Source organism: Aureococcus anophagefferens, assembly GCF_000186865.1.
Source record: "Aureococcus anophagefferens unplaced genomic scaffold AURANscaffold_59, whole genome shotgun sequence".
NCBI classification, from domain to species: domain Eukaryota; class Pelagophyceae; order Pelagomonadales; family Pelagomonadaceae; genus Aureococcus; species Aureococcus anophagefferens.
Genome location: NW_008705612.1, coordinates 38,530 through 58,442, shown reverse-complemented (window position 1 = coordinate 58,442; position 19,913 = coordinate 38,530). Strand labels below are relative to the sequence as shown.

The following is a 19,913-nucleotide window of genomic DNA, read 5'->3' as shown; positions in this document are numbered from 1 at the left end:
GTATAGTAACACGATTGATTTCCCGTTCATGAAAGGTTCAAACATACGGCTGTCAGCGAATGTGAAAAGTAAAGGCGAATAATTCAATATTTTGCGGGCACCGAACCCAAGTGAACTGCGTACTTTAAGCGGATCATGCTCAAAGAAATGAGTGTCGGGGCATGTATATTTATTGTCTAGCAGCCACACATACAGGGGCGGTTCCCCTTGAGTCAAGCATAATACCTCGATCATCCATTGATCCCCAAATGCTGACGCAGGTTTCGGAAAAAACGCCGTTAGTCAAAATAGCTGAAGCGCTTTGCAGGTGTAAAGAACTAAGTGACACTTTGCCGTGAATAGTAGCAACCCGTGACGTCAGCAAGGGTAGTAGGGGCGAGTCAATAATCTATGATGCATGTTCCTTTGAATGGGCTGTGCATGTGCATGCCTTTGCTGGTTGCTTTCTTCCCGAACGATAGAGGGAGGGCAATTTGGCAGTGTCCAACGATCGTCGTCACACCACAGCCGCAAAAGCCCCGTGCGCGATGGTTCCGCTGAACCCAAAGGAGCTCAGCCGACCCATGGATGTTCGCTGGTTCTCACCTTGAGCAGCAGCTTCCAAGGGCATCTGGAATCATGACGACACGATCGAAGACAGGTGCGTGTTCAGCCTACGAGCTTCAAGGTTGGGGCGCTTCGCTTCCAAGGGGCGTCAGACAGCCTGAGCTGCGCATTCATAGCGATCAAGCGTATACCGAGCGGTACAAGCACGAGGGAGGCCAGTCCCGCGGCAGCCGCCGATGGCTCAAGGTGACCCATATTCGATTTCAGAGATGTGCATTATACCGACTGCGAGTTCACACACAAGGCTCCCATAGCTGCCCCGACCTAAGACGAATGGCTCGGCCACGCGTTTGACACCTGTAGACTACTTCGATCGGATCTCCGAGCGCCGTGCCCGTGCCGTGAGCTTCGAGAGCCCGGTTTTCAGTATCGCTGTCCCGCACGGTCGAAACCAATCGTCTCTGCGATGATCCGTTGGGCGCGGTCAAGCTCGCGCTCGGGCCGTCCTACTGCACCGCCGTGCCAAGGACAGCAACTTTGGTAGAGGCACCACAGTCCAGTAAAAAAGCTGCGCAACCTTCGCCGCGACAGTATCCGTCTCCGCGGCGATCAAACGTGTGGCACCGTCCAAAAGCGGAGAGCATGCCTGCCGCCGAGAAAGCGATCGACACCGCCTGCGTCAACATGCCGACGCCCGTTATTGCAGCCTGCGGACACTCGGCCAGCTTGATAGCCGAGGCCCCCAGATGGGTGGCGACAAGCGCCGACGAGCATGCCGTGTCCAGTGTCAGGCATGGACCCGAGAGCCCGAGCGTGAAAGACACCCGACCAGACGCCACGGAGAGGGCTCCGGAGGTTCCCGAATATACCGAAGGTGCTTGTGTCTTAGCAGCGCCCTTGCTAGCACCCTCACTAGAGAAAGCGCCGCCAACGCCGAGGAAGAACCCAACTGGCGTATTTGCTAGCGATGCGCGGCAGCTCAACGCACAAAGCGTGGCAGTCGTTGTTTCGAGAACGACCAGCATCTGAGGATTCATGCCTTGCGATTCCATCCTCGAGATTCCAAAGGCAGCTGCATCTGACGAAAAAATGGTGAAAGCCCCGTACGCTGCTGATACATAAGAGGCGTTGCTCTACCAGCGCGTGACGGGCACACCAGAGTTGGTCGCTAAACCAAGGGTTACGAGGTGCTCTAGTCCGGTATTCGTGGAAGTAAAGCCTGGCAGAATGAATGAGAATGAGCCTGAGAGAGACACTGCGACACTCGGTCATTCTGGGAGTGCTGCTTCAGCCTGGTGCCACATCGTTGTCTGGGAGGCGTCGGTGACAAGCTATACTCCCTCTCCATCGATGGCTGTCTCTGAGATGAGCCCGGCTACTGACTCGATCGTCGGGTGGTCGAAAAGGAGCGTCTACGGCAATTCAATCGTGAATCATTCCGTTAGCGTATTCGCAAACTCCGTCGCCGCGACCGAGTCCAGACCGCCAGCCATCAGTGGCGAGTTCGTGGCGATGGCTGTGCCGAGGACATCGATGAGCCATGCAGAGATGGTTGTAGCCACAGAAGAAGTGCTTTGGGAGATCGTTTGCGGATTGGACGCGACTTCTCGACATATCACGCTTCAGGAATTTTCTCGTGGACTAGAATTTCCGCAACTGATCGTCAAGGAACCAGCGATGGATCGCAGCGATGGGTGGTCGAACAGCAGCGTCGACGGTAGCTCCGTTTCGAGGCGCTCGTTGAGACGCGTCGAGAGCTCCGTGGCTCCGATGGAGTCGAGCCCAGCCGACATGAGAGGCGCGTCGAGCGAGACGGCGGTGCCAGTAAGCTGAGTTGCGATGCCAGCGAGCTCATTATGGAGCCCATCAAAAGAGGTGAGGCTATGTGCCCGCGTGGTTCCTTGTTGTGCTGAGGGACAGACAGTGGTTCCTTGTTGTGCTGAGGGACAGACAGATCTCGCCCTGGAAAGCGCATGGCTGGGGCTAGCCAAAGAAGCCGTGGCCAACGCAAGTCGGCGACTCTCCTGCGAGATGAGACGTCCGTAATTACTCTTGATCAGGGCTCCCAAACTCAGAAATGAACAGGTTGGCTAGCTTGGGCTGAATGATTTATTTCGGAATCGTGTCCAAAGCGCGGCCCTCTGGGCGGTCAGAGTCCCTTTTGCCGAGCTTGTTGAGGCAGCTGCTTTGGTTTGAACGAGTGCCCGGGTTGAAGCCAATGCTCGAAAACACTATTCTTAAAACGTATTGATATCTAAGTTGTTTGCTTTTGATAAATTCATGAGCTCAACATTGATCCTATCTTGCAGCCCTGCGCCCGCACATAATTTTGACCTTGATGGGATTTGATCAGACGCAACGGTCCTATATTGAAGCTCCTGCACGCAAAATACAGAGAGCCTGGTGCAGCTCCTCCCCAAAATAAATTGGATTGCTAGAGGTGCACCGGTGGTCTGGCACCTATCTAAATCATGGACAGGCTTACTTTGCGGACAGGTGGCACTCAGATTGCCAGGTCGTATCTACGAACAACCTGTCTACCTCGGCTGTGAATTGCGACTGCAAGCTTGACGTATCACGGAAGCGCGCATGCTCAGCCGCGCTGCGTTTAGCAACACTAATGGCTTCCAAGGCGATCACGCTGTCGCATTCGAGGCTGTGTGGATCTCCGACCTCTTTTGGGGACTGTCGATTTATGTGACATCAGTGCAGGTCGGTTATCAACCTCCTCAACAACTGCCTGCCACTCAACGCGAGAGATTTGTAAAACTGCTCTTCATCCTCCAAGTCAGCGGTGCAGGACAGCCGGCTTTTCGTGCATTCTCGTCATTGGTTGCTCCCGAAAAGTTTCCTATGCAGTGATTCGAAAATGTTGGTTGTCCCTCTGTTGTCACGCTATCAATCGCAAACGCCCCAGAGGTTTGGCTCGTACATCTCAAGATGCATCAGCCTAGGCCAGGCTTTGGTAGTATGCATGGCCGTAGAAATTACACTCCGACAAGTGTCCTTTTCGACTCATGAGACCCCAAGGCTAACTCGATGTAGCCGACACCCGGAAGTAAGATGCTTCCTCCAACTATGTGATCCGCGAGATCGGCTTGCGTCGAGGGCAACAGGGAGCCGTTCGTGACTAGGAAGCTTTGGGGCACGCCAGGGTCCTCTCCAGCAGTCCATCGATTTTGCAGCCGCTTGCTACAAACAGGCTGCGACTGAGCACGATAGAGAGAAGCCAAACCAAACTTCTCCAGGACCTACCTCGAGCACGCCAAAGAAACAAACGCCCCGTGCGCGATGGTCCCGCTGAAGCCGAAAGAGCTCAGCCTACCCATCGGTGGTTATCCACGGAGGCCTTCAGCCAACACCTCGGTGGGCATCTCAAATCATGTCGACACGATCGAAGACAGGTGCGTGTTCAGCCTACGAGCTTCAAGGTTGGGGCGCTTCGCTTCCCAAGGGGCGTCAGACAGTCTGAGCTGCGCATTCATAGCGATCAAGCATATACCGAGCGGTACAAGCACGAGAGCGGCCAATCCCGCGGCAGCCGCCGATGGCTCCAGGTGACCCATGTTTGACTTCAAAGATGCGCACTGTACCGACTGTGAGCTCATACACAAGGCTCCCATAGCCGCTCCGACCTAAGACGAATGGCTCGGCCACGCGTTTGACACCTGTAGACTACTTCGATCGGATCTCCGAGCGCCGTTCCCGTGCCGTGAGCTTCGAGAGCCCGGTTTTCAGTATCGCTGTCCCGCACGGTCGAAACCAATCGCCTCTGCGATGATCCGTTGGGCGCGGTCAAACTCGCGCTCGGGCCGTCCTACTGCACCGCCGTGCCAAGGACAGCAACCTTGGTAGAGACTCCAGAGTCCAGTAAAAAAACTCCGCAGCCCTCGCCGCGGCAGTACCCGTCTCCGCGGCGATCGAACGTGTGGCAGCGTCCAAAAGCGGAGAGCATGCCCGCCGCGCTAAATGCCGCGAATATTATCGCTTCCAGCAGTCCTTCTCCACACACACAAGCACGTGGGCACTCCGCCAGCTACAGAGCGCTGCTAGCGACGTGGAGCGCGACGAGAGATGCCGAACATGCCGTATCCACAGGGAAGCACGGACCTGTCAGCCCGAGCGTATACGAGATGCGACCCGAGGCGACGGCCATGGAAGTTGACGTGCCAGCATACACGCTTATTGTATTCGTTTATGTCTGAGTACCCATATCCCCAGCTGCCGTTGCAAGCGACCCAGAAATGCCAAGATAAACCCCTATGTTTAAGTTGATGAGATGTGCCCTGCAGGCACCTGATGCGTCATCCGCAAACACGACGTAGCTCATTTCCAAGACGATGAGCTGCTGCGGGTCTACGGCGGAGACTTCTGAATGTGACATTCCCCAAGCAGCACGCTCTAGACTAAGCTATCCGAGTACAAAATTACCATATGTCGCAGAAACTGCAAGCGCGCTCGGTACGCTCCATCGTGTTGGCGGTGTGGTTGCCGTCAGACCTCTCACAACAAAGTTCTACAGCTGATCAGGTCGCTTAATACTGCTCGGCAAAATTATTTTGAGGTTTGACAGCCAAATTTCCTGGTCAATACGCGCGATATGCGTGATTTACTCCTCCGATTCCTATATCGTATTTGAGCGCGGATCATAAGCTCGCACTATTGCCGCGTCAACCTGCTAGCGCCACTCGTCATGATTGGTATCGTCTCCTTGCGACTTGATCAACTGCATGGACCCAAGTGGGAGAGTCATAGCCATCGAAAGACAAAGCAGGGGGTAATCAACCAAAGAAGATGGAAGTTGAGACTGAATAGTCAGAAAGTGCAGTGAGAGGCACGAATCCGCGAGAGCGACACTTTCCTGTACGTTTATGATGCTGTATTCCTAGCACACCTCGGATTCGACCACCGTGCTCTAAAAAGCGCGGCTGCGATGTTCAGACATGAGGTTTTGAATCCTTTTATCCGCCAATTCGAGAAGAATCGAAGCGTCCGAAACTTGAGCAACCAGGCCAATGAGTTTCGCTTCATCTGCGTTGGGGATCCATCCGCCCGCGAGCATCCTCCGCGCTTTGCCAGCACCAACGACGCGGGCCGTGTGCGCAGATGAACAACCTTCAGGGGAAACCCGCCAGTGAGAAAACGGTAGCGAGTAGGTAGCGTGTCGCGAGGAGACCACGTTGTCGCAGAGAGTGGCCTGGGTCACGCCGCCGCCAAACGCCGGGCCGTTCGCGGCTGCTACGATTGGTTTGCTGAATGTGATGAACGAGTCGAACAAGGTCAAGGTTCCCATTGTCAGGTCTGCGTGAAGTTCCATTGGATGCGTTGGGTGGAGCATCTCGTCGAACTTCGCGGCCGTGCAGAAGTAGGTGCCACGTCCTGTGATGACGATCGCGAGCGTGCGTCGATCCTCGTTCAGCGTCGCAAGAACAGTCACGAGAGCATTCGAGACTGCAGCATCAAAGGCGTTATTCTTTTTCGGTCGATTGTACGTGATTCTAGCGACGCCATTGGTAGGCTAAGAAACCAGCATGGGCAGTCCCTCGTCTTGCATTTATTCTCGAGCTTCAGCGACTTTCACCGCACAAGTTGAAGAGTGAGTCGCAGCGGAGGCATCGACGTCCTAAAGATTCGATGCCACGTAAGAAGAAATAGATCCCACGCTTGGGTGGTCGAAGAGCAGCGTAGCCGACACTTCCAGATCAAACTCAGACGAAAGCTATTGCACAAGTTCTGAGGCAGCAAGCGAATCGATGCCCGCTTCCATCAGAGGCGCGTCTTTCCCAATGTCCCGCCCGACGTTCTATTTCACGATCGAGTGGATTCTTGGTCGAATATCACTCTGCAGTATTGTGGATCTGTGCGCAAGTCTGGTTTAAATTGCTTCCGTCAAGACAGGCGACGGCGCAGCCTCGTGTTCCAGCCTGTTCACGTCCACACGTGGAGCTCGACCAACATGCTAGGAGATAGACGCTATACTTGGGTGATCGAATAGTAGCGTCGCGGGTAGTTCTATCTCAAACTCCTTGCCTATCGACTACACTACTTCTGATGCAGAAAGGGAGTCGATTCCGGCTTCCATGAGCGGCACGTCATCTGATATCTCAGTGCCCACGCTCAATGCTATCAGAGACCTCACGATGACATCGGTCAGCTCCGTCGAAGAGCCTCGAGTGGCATCCGGCGTTGCTAGTGGAGCCGACGTCGTGGCAGGCGCCTGAGATGGTGAAGCATGCCTCACGGTCTCGCGGGCCGCAACAGGCGCGACTCTCAACGTTCCACTGGCAGCAACACTGGTTTCCGCGTTCAGCAGTGTCTCCTGAATCAAATGCATTCCATTGGTCAGATTACCACCTGAATGCAGGCATCGTCCGTTACGGGTACGTCAGGAGACGTACGCCTTCGCCGTCCTACGATCAGACAGCACATCATCCACGATGCCGGATGCCATGGCGATGTGGGCACCCAAGGACAAGTCCTCCACGTACATTCGCGTTGCGAGACTGTATCCGACGAGTTTCGGCAGTACAGCTGTTGCCTTCACTACTGGACTGAGGCCTTACGGCGCGACGCCTAGCCGGAAAATCGCAGAGTGAGTGGCGATACGGTGGTCCGTGGCCAGGCCCAACAGCAACCCGCCACCGATGGACGATCCCTGCAGCACGGAGGTTGAAAATATTGTTGCGCTCCGTATTCGGCCGAGGAGACACCCACTGCCGTATACGCCCTGCGCTTTGATCCACCAAGGCGGGAGTGACGATGCAGTTTTGTCGTAGCGACCTCCGGTGCAAAAATGAGGGCCAGTGGCCTGCAGTACCAGAGCTCGAATCTTTGTGGCCGCAAACGCTGCTGTCAGACATTGTCCGAGATTCTCCAGCAAGCTTGAGGTCATGGCATTGAACGTGGAGGGGTCGTCGAGCTCGAGCGACGCTGTATTGGTGTCATTCCACGCGAGGGTGACGACCTTAGCGCTACGTTGTGGTGCTAGTTTCATACCGCCGAACCTGGATTTAGCTGCACTGCTCAACAAACGGCGCACTTGTGCGGCCGGTAGCAGGAGCACATCCCGATTCGTCACCTCTATCGCTCTTTGTTGGTTCTCTTGCGCGATCTCGTCGATGAGCCTCATTCAAGCGGCTTCCAGACTGTCGGCTCGCGTCAAAGATTCAACGGATGTGTATAGCGCCTCGACATCGGAGACCGTCCTAATCGAAATGCCTCGGAGAGATGCGATTGTTTCGAACGTCAAGAGCCCTGAAGCGACCATTGTTTTACCAACCACCTTTTCATTGCCAAGTAGCCAAGTGCCGCGGATGCAATTGTCCTCATTTAAAAAAGATGCGAGTAGGTCAATGCGCATTCCGCTTTTGGGGGCCGCGCCCAGAATCGCAGTCAGGGCCTTTACCTCCGCTGACTCAAATCAAGTCAAGCACACGTGAACTGCGCCACGGCCGGCGACAAGAGCAAGGTGGACACTTGAGTGTTATATCTGTCGACTGGCACTCATAAAAACCTAGAGCTGGACGGTGGGCCCGATACTAGCCCGGGTTTTTGCTAGCGACTTGAAACACGAGACTGCAGTTCAGAGAGTCAAGTCATTCAGTTGGCCAACTAAAGAGAATTTCCGGCTCCGATTTACGACGAGTGTGTAGTCTCAAACAATTTGCGCAGATCACGCATAGGACGCTTTTTCAGCTACTAGAATCATCGGGGCTGCAATGAGAGGCGGGGAAAGCTCTCCTGGGCTGCTCATACTCAGTTCGACAACGACACCAGCTGAATACCGCATCATCTGCTACATGAGCTGGCTGCATTAGACGAAAGATCGAATCAAAACCGCCCGGTCCGAACTCCAACAGCACGAAGATTCTTTGAGTCTCGGCATCGACGGCGACGTGAACGCCTCGGTCGATTTCGCACATCACAAAGGCCGACCGGTGCTACCACGCTGCACAATGAGACGTGAGGTCGACGTAACGACCCCTGCCCATCTTACATCGCCCCCTTCTTGAGGCGCGAGCAACGCATGCTATTTGCGCATCGAAGCTAGCGTGTTTCAAATACCAACGACCTTGATGCCCTATAGGGTCAACGTGTAGCTTCTTAATCGATTGAGAGCGTCCCTTCTGTCCAAGGCAACAGCACTCTCGTTCCACGGATCAGTCATTACACACTCTCCTCGCTGACGTCCTCTCGTACCGACGCACCAGTCCGCGACTTGAGCAAGATCCATTCACCCTTTGCCCGGGATTGCGAGGATTGGAGTCGTGCTGTATCTTTCCAGACCGGGACGCGATTGCAACCGGGTTACCGCATCGTCGAATTCCGCGCGCTATCATCCTTCATGGACAGAACGAGAGCGTAGCACGCGGCGGAGTGAAGCATACTTGCCAGGAGAAGAGTGATTGTCTATAGGCGCCCACACTCCAAACGTAGAATGTGCCCGTCTTGCCAATACGCATGCGTAGTGCGCGAATGAGCATCCATGTTATGGGAACAAGTTTCACTGGACCTGGCATCCTTGAGTGCCTGACCAGGAATATACTCATGATCGTACTTCCAGTAGAAGCATTTGTGTTTCAATCGAACAGGGTCACTCGCATGAGCGACGGGCCTGCCGATTGTAATGAAGTGGAGTGCTTCCAACGCATCGACCAACCGCGGGCTCATGTTGGGCAATTTGTGCCCTCCGCGGAACACGCAAATCCCAGAGCTAGACCCAAAGAGCCCCGCAGTCCGTCCGACCATGTGCTTAATATCGTTGGTGTCGCAATCGCCGACCAAGTGCAGGGACGGCGTGTTGCCTGCTCCGTCCTCGTACAGGTGACTATGAGCGGGCGACGTCAGCGCGCAGATGCTGATCAGCAGTCACCCCTAGAATCCTGACCCAAAAGCATTAGCATTTTGATTGACGAGAATCGACGCTGCGGTGCCGCCCTCACTGATACCTGCCAAACCGTGGACTGGTGCCTGTTCCCTCACGGCTCGTGTTATCTACTCAACAGATGCCATCCAATCCTCCTGCAGCCCGAAGCTGTCGTTACTGAGATCTGTCGCTCTGCGGATTCGCGCAAACATCTCGGCTTGGCTTGCGCTCGTCAGGGAATACTGCGTGACTAGGCGCCACGACCGCGACTTGCGCGGCTCGTAGCCAAACCGCTGGCGCAAGAACGCCCCACCGGCTCCAGATGAAAAATCAGCGCCCTGATTAGGAGCGCTCAGTGTCGTCCACTGGATCATTTGGCTTGAAAGCCATCCCTGATGGTTCATCGAACTCACTTAAAATTCCGCGTACGTATCCATGCCGTGGAGGAACAGGAGCCGAAGTGCATACTGGGAACTCAATATTACGTGCCGGACAGCAGGCATGCGCGAATAAGTCATTTCCGGTCATTAAGTCCACATCGTGAGCATTATAGATAATGAATGCAAGTCGCACACCCTCCCCCCACTACCGGCAGAAGCTGGAGACTGAGATTTACATTCAAATGCTGTGAGCTGCGGTACGCGATACCAATTGAATATTCCACGTGGTTCATATTGAGTTCTTGCAAACCGTGCTCATCGGCATGCGTGAGTGTGTTCTTTAGCTTCTTAGTAGATATCTGTTGGGGCGATTGGCTGAGTCTTGAGGTCCTGGGACGGCAGGAATGCATATTACCGCTCATGTGCGCGGCCACCATTCTGTAACAGGTAGACGGCTGGCAGCTGAGCACGATAGAGGGAAGGCAATTTGGCAGTGTACTTGGACAAGTGTGACTAGACCATAGCCGCAAAGGCCCCGTGTACGATCGTCCCAGTCGCCCCGAAAGAACTGAGTCGGCCTTGGAGCACGCCTTCCCCTAGTGGTACAAAATCCCGAACCGGAATCGAGTAGGGCACAGCTCAAACCATTGTCCCCAGATGCGGGTTCAGCTTTTGCAGCTGAGAGTTCGCAGCAACACTTCCGATTGACAGAGTAAAAGATAATTATGAGACCGCTCCCGCTCCACCCGCAGCAGCCTCGAGATGCCCCATGTTTGCCTTGAGCGACGTGCACACAATTTCTGCTCCGAACGTACAAAGCGCACCAATGACTGCTCCAACCTCGACGGGATCTCCAAGCGCAGTTCCCGTCCCATGGGCCTCAAAGGCAACCCCGCGAAACTCACGTGCACAATCAACAGATTTCCGTACCGCATCAATCAGGCGTCACTACGCGGATCCATTAGGGGCTGTCATGCTGGCGCTTGGCCCGTCGTTTTAGACTGCCGCGGAAAGAAGACAAGACACCGTGTCGGCCTCAGTATGCAAGAGTAGCAGTGAGCAGCCTTCTCCGCGAGCGTATCCGTCGGCGCGAGAATCAAAGGTGTGGCAGCGACCGCGAGTCGAAGTCATGCCCTGCGCTGCAAATCCACCATTCCAAATTGGCCCGAGTAAACCGACACCCAGAGATAAGGCCTGCGTGCAATCGTTTCACTCCATCCCCATCAGACCAATATGAGTCGCTACGAGCTACGAAGAGCAGGCAGTGTCGATTGTCACAGCTGCGCCCGTGAGCCCAAACGTGAAGGAGATTCGACCAGCCGCGGAGCTGACCTGCGATCAATGGCCCGTTTGAACGGAAGTAGAAACAACCTCAATCGGGGAAGAAAGCATTCCCACGTAAACTCCGAACCCTCTGTGAGAAGACCCCGGTTCCAGATGTTGGCCTGCCAATTGAAGTAGCTGAAAGTATTGCGGATCAGTTCTGCCGGCCTCAAGTCGATTTATTCCGAAACTGCGTCCATCGTCTAGTACAAGTGGCATCTACAGAAAAGACCCATACGCTGCCGCAGGTGGCTCCGACGCACTGTCCCACCGATGCAACGGAACACAGGTAGAAGTTACCAGAGAATTGGATACGAGGCATCTCAAATCGGCCGAGCTCACAGCTGCGCCCGGCAGATGGAATTAGAATCAGAGTCCTCGTCCGGCCTCTCGCGAAAATGGAGGGGCCCGGTGTTCTGCGAGAGGAGGTTTAGTCTCTTCTGGCCGCCGCTACTGCATCCCGCCGATCGCACCCACAATCGCACGCGACGTTCCATCGCTGCTATCATCTTCATCGCGAATCAACTAGACTATGGTGGACAAGGCTGAATTCAAAAACTTGATGCGAAAAGTGGTCTCAACTATCGGCTATCACTAGCGCATAGCAAACTCAATTTATCCGAGGAAGAAAGGTGTAGAGGAAACCGCATCACTCAGAGCAGCACTTTCTATCTCATCCGCCTTGGAGTATTCATGAGTTGCCTCCGAGGCACTTCCAATGACCGGGAGCCCTCATCTTGCAATTTGAAGCTGACATGCGGTTTCTACGAGCGTTTTAGTGCGCGCAGATCACGTGACCAGTCCAACCGCAAGTAGGTCTAGAGAAGAAGGGATCCACATGTCTACAATCATTTGGGACGCCACAGCCCCAACAATGCGAACAAGGTGGATTGATGAGCATCCTTCTGGCGATACCTTCCATCAGTTAAAGGGCAGGGAAAATGTGGCTTCGTCTGAAGAAACGATGGCATCGCAAAGAGTAGCTTGTGTTACGCCCGCACCAAATGCAGGTCCGTTTACAGCTGCAACAATTGGCTTTGGAAAACAAAGGAATACCGAGAGCGGATTCGAATGGTCTGAGTCGGTGGATTACACTGCGACGATCTCAGTGAAAGCGGCCCCCGAACAAAAATAGCGACCAGTTCCAGTAACCACCACTTGTTGTGTGCTCGTACTATTGCTCAAGAGTTCGAGAGAACGCGATAAGGCATCGATCATTTCACCGTCCCAGGCATTTTGAGTATTGGGCCGATTGTAGGTCAAGGTTGCCGTCCCATCTGATGCTTCTGATATCAGTAGGGGCGGCGAGGCATCTTACTTGAGGCTCAGTCTTGTCCTTTAAGCCCCAGAGTACACCTCAGTGTGTAATATTGAAACCAACAGAGGCCTCTCCTCGGTAATAACTGAAGTAATACCCTCAATCGAAGGATAGTCGAAAAGGAGCGTGGCCGGGAGCTCGGCGCTGAACTCACCACTCAAGGCTCGCTACAGCTCCGTGGCACCCAGAGAGTCAATTCCCGCGGCCATCAACGCCGCGTCTCCAGCTACTCGAGTGCCAAGCACCTCCGCGACGCAAGTGGCAACCGTTGCTTGCACTTGGTGCGCATCCACCTAGTGACAAGCACGTTCACCTACGTGCGGCGATGGCACATGAAATGCTTGGATCACCAAAGTTGCGATTCCGGCAATCGAAGGATGGTCGAAGAGGAGCGTGGCCGGGAGCTCGGCGCTGAACTCGTCGCTCAGTGCTCGCTACAGCTCCGTGGCGCCCAGAGAGTCAATTCCCGCCGCCATCAACGGCACGTCTCCAGCTACTTGAGTGCCAAGCACCTCCGCGACGCAAGTGGCAACCGTTGCTTGCACTTGGTGCGCATCCACCTAGTGACAAGCACGTTCACCTACGTGCGGCGATGGCACATGAAATGCTTGGATCACCAAAGTTGCGATTCCGGCAATCGAAGGATGGTCGAAGAGGAGCGTGGCCGGGAGCTCGGCGCTGAACTCGTCGCTCAGTGCTCGCTACAGCTCCGTGGCGCCCAGAGAGTCAATTCCCGCCGCCATCAACGGCACGTCTCCAGCTACTTGAGTGCCGAGGACCTCCGCGACGCATAAACTTACTTTTCATGATACATCGGAATCGTCGAATTCTAGCTGTGTAGCTTAGATTGGAGATGGTCGCTGGATCACGCCTCCCTTCCTCATTACCTCTGGAGGTTTCTCAGAGGAGACCATTCGATCCATGAAAGACTCAGCAAAGCACACGACCTCTAGTGCCGCTTGTGCGGCATCAAGCACGCACTCTGAAGGTACTGAGGTGGGTCAGAAAATTGAGTGGAAGCTGAACAAGGCCGGACCAGCTGTCGAGTGCTACGCTTCGGCCTTGCTGACTGTGATCTAGTCTACAATGCCATATGCATCTGCCTGATTACTGGAGAGAACTATATCCTCCACATATATTTGAAACCCGGTAGGGTACCCCACCATCAATGGCAGCGCTCAGCTGAACATGAAAAGGGGATTCACTCCCCGCGGCAGGTTGCCATAGTTGAACGTTGTCCCAGTGGTACAGACGCGCCAATCTGTCGCAAGCGCGAACGCGACACCCCCTCCAATGAGCTTTCCATGAACTGCACCGAACTTCGGCACAGAGAGTCGACGAATGTCTCACGTGACGCGCGAAGTTCTCTAGACAGAAGATATTTCTTTCTATAGCTACAAGTTTCCCTGCGCCATTTGTGCGAAGTTCCCGCCGGTGCAAAAATAAGCACCGGCGCCCTAAAATAGCATGGATCAGCTCTCTGCATAGCAGCCTATTCTCCGAAGCGAAATGATGCATAGGGTCAGGTCTGCAATTAGGGAATCGCTTTGAGCATTGAAGTGGACTACGTCATTCAGTTCAGCGACCGACGTTGAAACAGTAGAAACCACAAGGCGCACCGTGCGCGAGTCGCGTGCTGCTTCTACACTCGGACCCTATTCAGTGGCGAACACGACAGCTTCGGCTGCTGATCTAGGGCGGAGGTACGACTTCAGGTGGAAGGACGCTTCGGGCAACGCGATGCGCATGCGTGTGCCAGCGCCGAATGCAGGGGCAAATTGCCAGTGTGCCTTGCCTCTGCGCTTCACAATCAGCAGATCCGATGCTGTTACAAGTGGCTCGATATCCAAAGCAGTATCGGGCACAAGAATGAGCGTCGTTGGCAATTCACAACAGCAGAAAGCATGAGCTAAAGTCCAAATACCGCCAGCAGTTTCTAGACTACATGCGCAGCACATAACGTGTTGATGAGAGCTTGGCTGCATCTGACGAAGTACAGTATCAACGCTAGTGATGCCGAGTCCGGTCGGGCAAAACTGTAGAATGTTTTGCGCACATATTTATGTTTGGACCCCTGCGCACAACTATCAATTAGTTGCCTGTTCTTTCTGGTCTCAGTGGAAGGAAATACGACTCGACCGACCCCTGCTTTGTATTTTCGGTGCTGCTTTTGACACACCCGCAAATTGTAGACTGACCTTTGTGCTGGTTTGACCAATTCATCGAGCGAGCGAAAGGGAAAGCACATTTTCTATGTACGATACCTCCGCTACTAATGGTGCCCCGCCTCATCAATTACGAGGCTAGTTGTGTTCAGTCAATGAAAGGAAAACATGTCATCTTGTAGAGAATTTACAGGGCGACCGGTGGCACTGCTTGGCGTCATCGCTCGTTTCACAATATTGCCCGTAGATATTCATGTTTGCACATGCCATGTGATTGCTAGCTCGCAGTAGTGTGGTCGTGTTCCGGGCCCCGGTACGAGGTGCCAAGGTCACCGTATATGCGAGAGTGAGCGCATGAGAATATTGGCCGGAGGCAACGTTGTGAAAGGAGGAAATGACGCCCGTCTTTAGTAGGTCTGCACTTTCGCACGCGAGCTCGGAGTGCGGAGCGTGTTCAGCAGCTCGACATCTCGACAATACTTCTCCCTGGGCTTGAGTCCCGCACATCCTCCAGTCGGCATCAAGCATCCAATTGAACACGCACGAGCTGTATTTCTGCAAAATACCAAGCAGGGGAGCTTGGAGCTTTGCAAGAATGTTCAAAATCAATTATCGAGCGTGCTAGTCAGACGTCAGCCGCTTCGTTGGAATCGCTTCAGTGTGATGACCCAAGCCTGCCCTTAGAGTTCCGGAACCTGCATGCAGCACCATGGCATGCATCCCTTCCATCTGAAGATTGTAAATGTACTCAGCTGTCTACCTCCAATAGCAAGAGCCTTCGTCCACCAGCATTTCTCCAACCCCTGCCAGAGGGAATCTCACCTGTCGGATACTGTGCCTTGCTGTATCATTCACCAAGATTCCTGGGAAAATCATCTACATCTGCGAGCCCATGGTCGACCCTGATGCTAAACTCTGATCCAGAGAGCAAAGAAAGTGATGTTCTTCACCTATTGAGGTAATGATCTCGATAAGGCCGTTCCTCAGTGCGGTGCTCACGTCAAGGTCATCTTGAAGCAGCACCCATCGGCGAATGAGGTGGGATCTGACTCGCCTGCGGAGCGCCACAGGGGCGATGCCATGGGGTTCATGAAGCGCAACAGACAGTCCAAACATAGCTTTAGAAGTTGCAATCGCGAGATCTGCAACCGCAATAATCAGCATTCTCCCCCCTGTCGTATGCCCGCGACTCGAGAATACGATGGGAAGATGATTGCATCGTGACGACAAGTGATTGAGAAGGGTTCTCTCTGCCATGGCGCTTCCGGTTCCACTCTGAGCAGCAGTTGCAAAAGCGAAAACTATGATTCGTCCAGGATCCAGGACCGGGATGAGCTCCTCGACCAAGGAGTGAGTCACTGAGTCCTAGGCTAGCTCAACGCGGACGACACGAGAAAAATCCAGCGAGTCTACCTTGATCAACGTAACTGCAGAATGGGCTTCATAAGTGCGAACGCCCATCGCACTGACGCTCTTGAGATAAAAGGCTGCATCCTATCAGCACTCGTGATGTGACGGCTCGTATCCGAATCATCTGTATGCCATCTCAAAGGCGTTGACGAGTAGTAGGGCGTCCTCTATCGGTGTTTGCTACCGATCACGCAGGCCGGCGAGCACATCAGAAGCGTACACGGGCGCAGCAGTAGCGTCCAGTCCGAACATACTAGCGGCGCAACCAGATCCATACGCTATGCACAGGATGTGTTGATTGGCCAGGCCAGAGCCAACTGTAAGAGCGAACGACAGCAGACTCGCGTAGACCGGGCACGTGTAGGTGGTAGCATTTTGGGCACTTATATCAATGCCAGCCGCAACATGCTTTTGGAACAAATTCTCGTGTTGAGCCTTGGAAAGTTTACCGTACATCACTTCACACATGAGCCTCAGGTTCCTCTTTGAATGATAAGGGGCGTTGTTGTGGTACGCGACTAGATCGAATGTTGTCAATAGATCCCGTCGACCCACTGTTTCACTAAACTTGTCCTAGCACCACAGCATGGCCTCTTCGTATTGACCAGTTGCGATGTTCACGTCCATTACCGCGTCGTTTGTGGGCCATCCGACGGGCCGATAGAAGTCCCAGGAGTGCTTGATGAAGGTCGCGCGCGCTCGCTGGAGCAGCAAGGATGCTTGCGACGCTACCACCAGGGATATGGACGACGCCCCAACACCAGAGATATTAGCAGGATCTGGGTGGACCGCCGGGTCGGAACAAACCACAGCACCATACGTGCCATTCCATGCTTTGCTGTGGAGCCAGTTGGTGGTACTGAATAATGCATTTGTGCCCCCATAACACGCATTGAAAGTGTCGAGCCCTTCAACACTGTGATGGTCGTCAGCCTCGAACAATGAGATCAAGAACGACTTAGTTGACTTGCCGCGGTCCACCGCGCTTTCCGTGCCGACCTCGAGGCGCCCGAGTTCCATAAAGGCCAGCTCACACTATCGAAGCAGTCTACTTAGACTTGACAATGCTAGTGAGATGGTGTCTTCATCATCGCTAACGAAAGTGATGTTTTCCTACCCGCGCCCCATCGTGTATCTGCCGGGACTGACGTGGAATGCTTCCGCGCTCGAGGCGTTCAGGGCTAGATTTGGAGCGTAGTAGAACAGAGCGGCGATACCAACGAGATCGAGTTCAAAAGTTATGTCTGCAGTGTTTAGCGGAGCCAAGGAAGCGAGGCGTCACTGCACATGGATCCCGCTCGCCACCGCCGTGTTATCCCAGGATGCAGCGTCTGCCACGAGGAAACGCACGGCGCGATCTGAGACCATCGCGCGATACAGGTGCTTTATCTGTGTATCAGCGCTCTGATGTGAATACATGTCAATTGCGAGTATTTCTTACGGGCTGCCGAGCTCGCCCTTGTCGAGAGCCGTTGCCAACGACAATAGGAAAAATTCAGCAGACTGTGCCTAAGACTCTCAGGAGGTTGGAGACTGTAGCATAGCCTTGCCAAAGTTATCAAACTGCAGTGTGCCAAGCGCCTTGCTGCAAATGGTCCAAGTCTGCGGAACTGCTGGTTGGTGAACAATCTTGGAAATCTCAGCCTGCGAACCACCCTGCAGCACCACACCGCACACAAGCACTCGAGGCTGTCACGACTGCGTCACAAGAGCTCAAGTATGCGCCGTAGAGTCAAAGCGACAACTGAGCATGCTGTTGTGTGCCTGTGACATGAATCAGTGATTGAAGCGAACGTCACTAAGAGATGCGCGCAGTCCACCGCCTGCCAGCGACAAAAGGACTGCATATGCGCACGTGTTGACGTCGCGATCTCCGGTCCCGGGTGCCGTTATCGCGCTTTGGGCGATTCCAGAGTCCTGTTGCGTTGTCCATAGACTTGCTTGCCGCTCACCAGAGATGATTGGTCATTGGGCACGATAGAGGGAAAGTGACCTGACTGTGTTCAGGACTGAGCCTTGTCATGCCACAGCCACAAACGCCCCGTGCGCGATGGTCCCGCTGAAGCCAAAGGAGCTCAGCCGACCCACCGGCGATTATCGACTAAGGCCTTGAGGCAACACCTGGGTGGGGATCTCAAACGATGTCGACACGATCGAAGACAGGTGCGTGTTCAACCTACGACCTTGAAGGTTGCGGCGCTTCGCTTCCAAGAGGCGTCAGACAGTCTGAGCTGCGCATTCATAGCGACCAAGCATGTACGAAGGGGTACGAGCACGAGAGAGGCCAACCCAGCGGCAGCCGCCGATGGCTCCAAGTGACCCATGTTCGACTTGAAAGATGCGCACTCTACCGACTGCGAGTTCACACACAACGCTCCCATAGCCGCCCCGACCTAAGACAAGTGATCCAACCACGCAATTGACACATGTAGAAGAGACTACTTCGATCGGGTCCCCGAGTGCCGTCCCAGTGCCGTGCGCCTCGAGTGCCCGGTTTGTTGCGTCGCAGTCTCGCAGAGTTTCAAGAAGTCTCCTTTGCGATGATCCGTTGGGCGCGGTCAAGCTCGCGCTCGGGCCGTCTTGCTGCACCGCCGTGCCAAGGACAGCAACTTTGGCAGAGACTCCAGAGTCCAGTAAAAAAGCTCCGCAGCCCTCGCCGCGGCAGTACCCGTCTCCGCGGCGATCGAACGTGTGGCAGCGTCCGAAAGCCGAGAGCATGCCCGCGGCTGAGAACGCAATCGATACCACCTGCGTCAGCATCCCGACGCCGGTCGCCACAGCCTGGGGACACTCGGCCAGCTTGATAGCCGAGGCTGCCAGATGGGCGGCGACGAGCGACGACGAGCACGCTGTGTCCAGTGTCAAGCAGGGACCTGTCAGCCCGAGCGTGAAAGACACGCGACCAGATGCCACGGAGAGAGCTCCGGAGGTTCCGGAGTATACCGAAGGTGCTTTTGAATTAGAAGCACCCGCCCCAACGCCCTCACTTGACATGGACCCGCCAGCGCCGAGGAAGAATCCGACTGGGGTATTTACGAGTGATGCACGGCGGCTCCACGCGCAGAGCGTCAAGGTCGTTGTTTCCAGAACTGCCATCATCTGAGGATTCATGCCTTGTACTTCCATCTTCGAGATTCCAAAAGCGGCTCCGTCCAACGAGAACACGGCGAAGGACCCGTACGTGGCTGACATGTACGAAGCGCCTTGCGCGTTCTGCCAACGCGAGAGAGGCACGCCTGAGTTTGTCGCAAGAGCATGAGTCACCAAGTGCTTGAGTCCAAACGTCGTGGAGAGGCCACCCGGTAAGTTGAACGAGAACACATCCGAGAGTGACACTGCCACGTTCGATGCTTTGGCAGGCGTCGTGTCGACGTAATACGGTCCTGTCGCCTGGAAGGCGCACGTATCTCGCTGCTCCTTGCAAATGGAGTCTCCCTCCGATATCAGCCCGGCTACCGACTCGATTGTTGGATGATCGAAGAGGAGCGTCTGCGGAAGCTCCGTGGCAAATTGTTCTGTGAGCGTGTTTGCGAACTCCGTCGCCGCCACCGAGTCCAGTCCGGCGTCCATCAGCGGCAAGTTCGTGGCGATGGCTGTGCCGAGTACATCGAGGAGCGACGCCGAGATGGTCTCGGCCACCGACGAGGCGTCTTGGGTGACAATTCACCGTCGGGGCGCGACCTCGCTACAAATCTCGTCCCCTGAAATTCCCTCTCAAGCACTCGAATCTCCGCCGTCGATCTCTAGAGAACCAGCAATGGAACGGAGCGACGGGTGGTCGAACAGCAGCGTCGACGGTAGCTCCGCTTCGAGGCGCTCGTTGAGTCGCGTCGAGAGCTCCGTGGCTCCGACTGAGTCAAGCCCGGCCGACATGAGCGGCGCGTCGGGCGAGATGGCAGTGCCGG

General features: G+C 54.7%; 8 protein-coding genes across 8 annotated transcripts; 1 reads left to right on the top strand and 7 right to left on the bottom strand.

The window, feature by feature from the left end:
* Positions 1–839: 839 nt before the first annotated feature.
* On the bottom strand, positions 840–1,625 carry AURANDRAFT_34021 (hypothetical protein; the record flags this gene model as incomplete). The annotated part of the gene is given in 2 exon segments (XM_009043595.1): positions 840–1,041; positions 1,057–1,625. Coding segments are annotated over 2 exon segments (771 nt in total), but the record flags the coding sequence as incomplete, so codon positions are not given.
* Positions 1,626–1,773: 148 nt separating this feature from the next.
* AURANDRAFT_67989 (hypothetical protein) lies at positions 1,774–2,379 on the top strand (the record flags this gene model as incomplete). Its single annotated transcript, XM_009043617.1, has 1 exon — positions 1,774–2,379. The coding sequence occupies one exon, from the start codon at positions 1,774–1,776 to the stop codon at positions 2,377–2,379; it is 606 nt and encodes a 201-aa protein (XP_009041865.1).
* A 404-nt stretch (positions 2,380–2,783) lies between these two features.
* Positions 2,784–4,112, bottom strand: AURANDRAFT_67988 (hypothetical protein; the record flags this gene model as incomplete). Its single annotated transcript, XM_009043594.1, has 4 exons — positions 2,784–3,006; positions 3,538–3,797; positions 3,939–3,963; positions 4,012–4,112. 4 exons carry the CDS (start codon positions 4,110–4,112, stop codon positions 2,784–2,786), a joined length of 609 nt encoding a protein of 202 aa, XP_009041842.1.
* Positions 4,113–5,461: 1,349 nt separating this feature from the next.
* On the bottom strand, positions 5,462–6,058 carry AURANDRAFT_34029 (hypothetical protein; the record flags this gene model as incomplete). Its single annotated transcript, XM_009043593.1, has 1 exon — positions 5,462–6,058. A coding segment is annotated over one exon (597 nt), but the record flags the coding sequence as incomplete, so codon positions are not given.
* A 525-nt stretch (positions 6,059–6,583) lies between these two features.
* Positions 6,584–9,294, bottom strand: AURANDRAFT_67987 (hypothetical protein; the record flags this gene model as incomplete). Its single annotated transcript, XM_009043592.1, has 5 exons — positions 6,584–6,900; positions 6,961–7,104; positions 7,693–7,951; positions 8,970–9,075; positions 9,104–9,294. The coding sequence occupies 5 exons, from the start codon at positions 9,292–9,294 to the stop codon at positions 6,584–6,586; spliced, it is 1,017 nt and encodes a 338-aa protein (XP_009041840.1).
* Positions 9,295–11,640: 2,346 nt separating this feature from the next.
* Positions 11,641–14,681, bottom strand: AURANDRAFT_67986 (hypothetical protein; the record flags this gene model as incomplete). Its single annotated transcript, XM_009043591.1, has 10 exons — positions 11,641–11,703; positions 11,914–12,030; positions 12,079–12,137; positions 12,618–12,726; positions 12,931–12,993; positions 13,321–13,424; positions 13,555–13,615; positions 13,683–13,839; positions 14,141–14,374; positions 14,431–14,681. The coding sequence occupies 10 exons, from the start codon at positions 14,679–14,681 to the stop codon at positions 11,641–11,643; spliced, it is 1,218 nt and encodes a 405-aa protein (XP_009041839.1).
* A 2,119-nt stretch (positions 14,682–16,800) lies between these two features.
* Positions 16,801–17,025, bottom strand: AURANDRAFT_8796 (hypothetical protein; the record flags this gene model as incomplete). Its single annotated transcript, XM_009043590.1, has 1 exon — positions 16,801–17,025. A coding segment is annotated over one exon (225 nt), but the record flags the coding sequence as incomplete, so codon positions are not given.
* A 1,431-nt stretch (positions 17,026–18,456) lies between these two features.
* Positions 18,457–19,119, bottom strand: AURANDRAFT_14630 (hypothetical protein; the record flags this gene model as incomplete). Its single annotated transcript, XM_009043589.1, has 1 exon — positions 18,457–19,119. A coding segment is annotated over one exon (663 nt), but the record flags the coding sequence as incomplete, so codon positions are not given.
* Between the last annotated feature and the right edge of the window lie 794 nt (positions 19,120–19,913).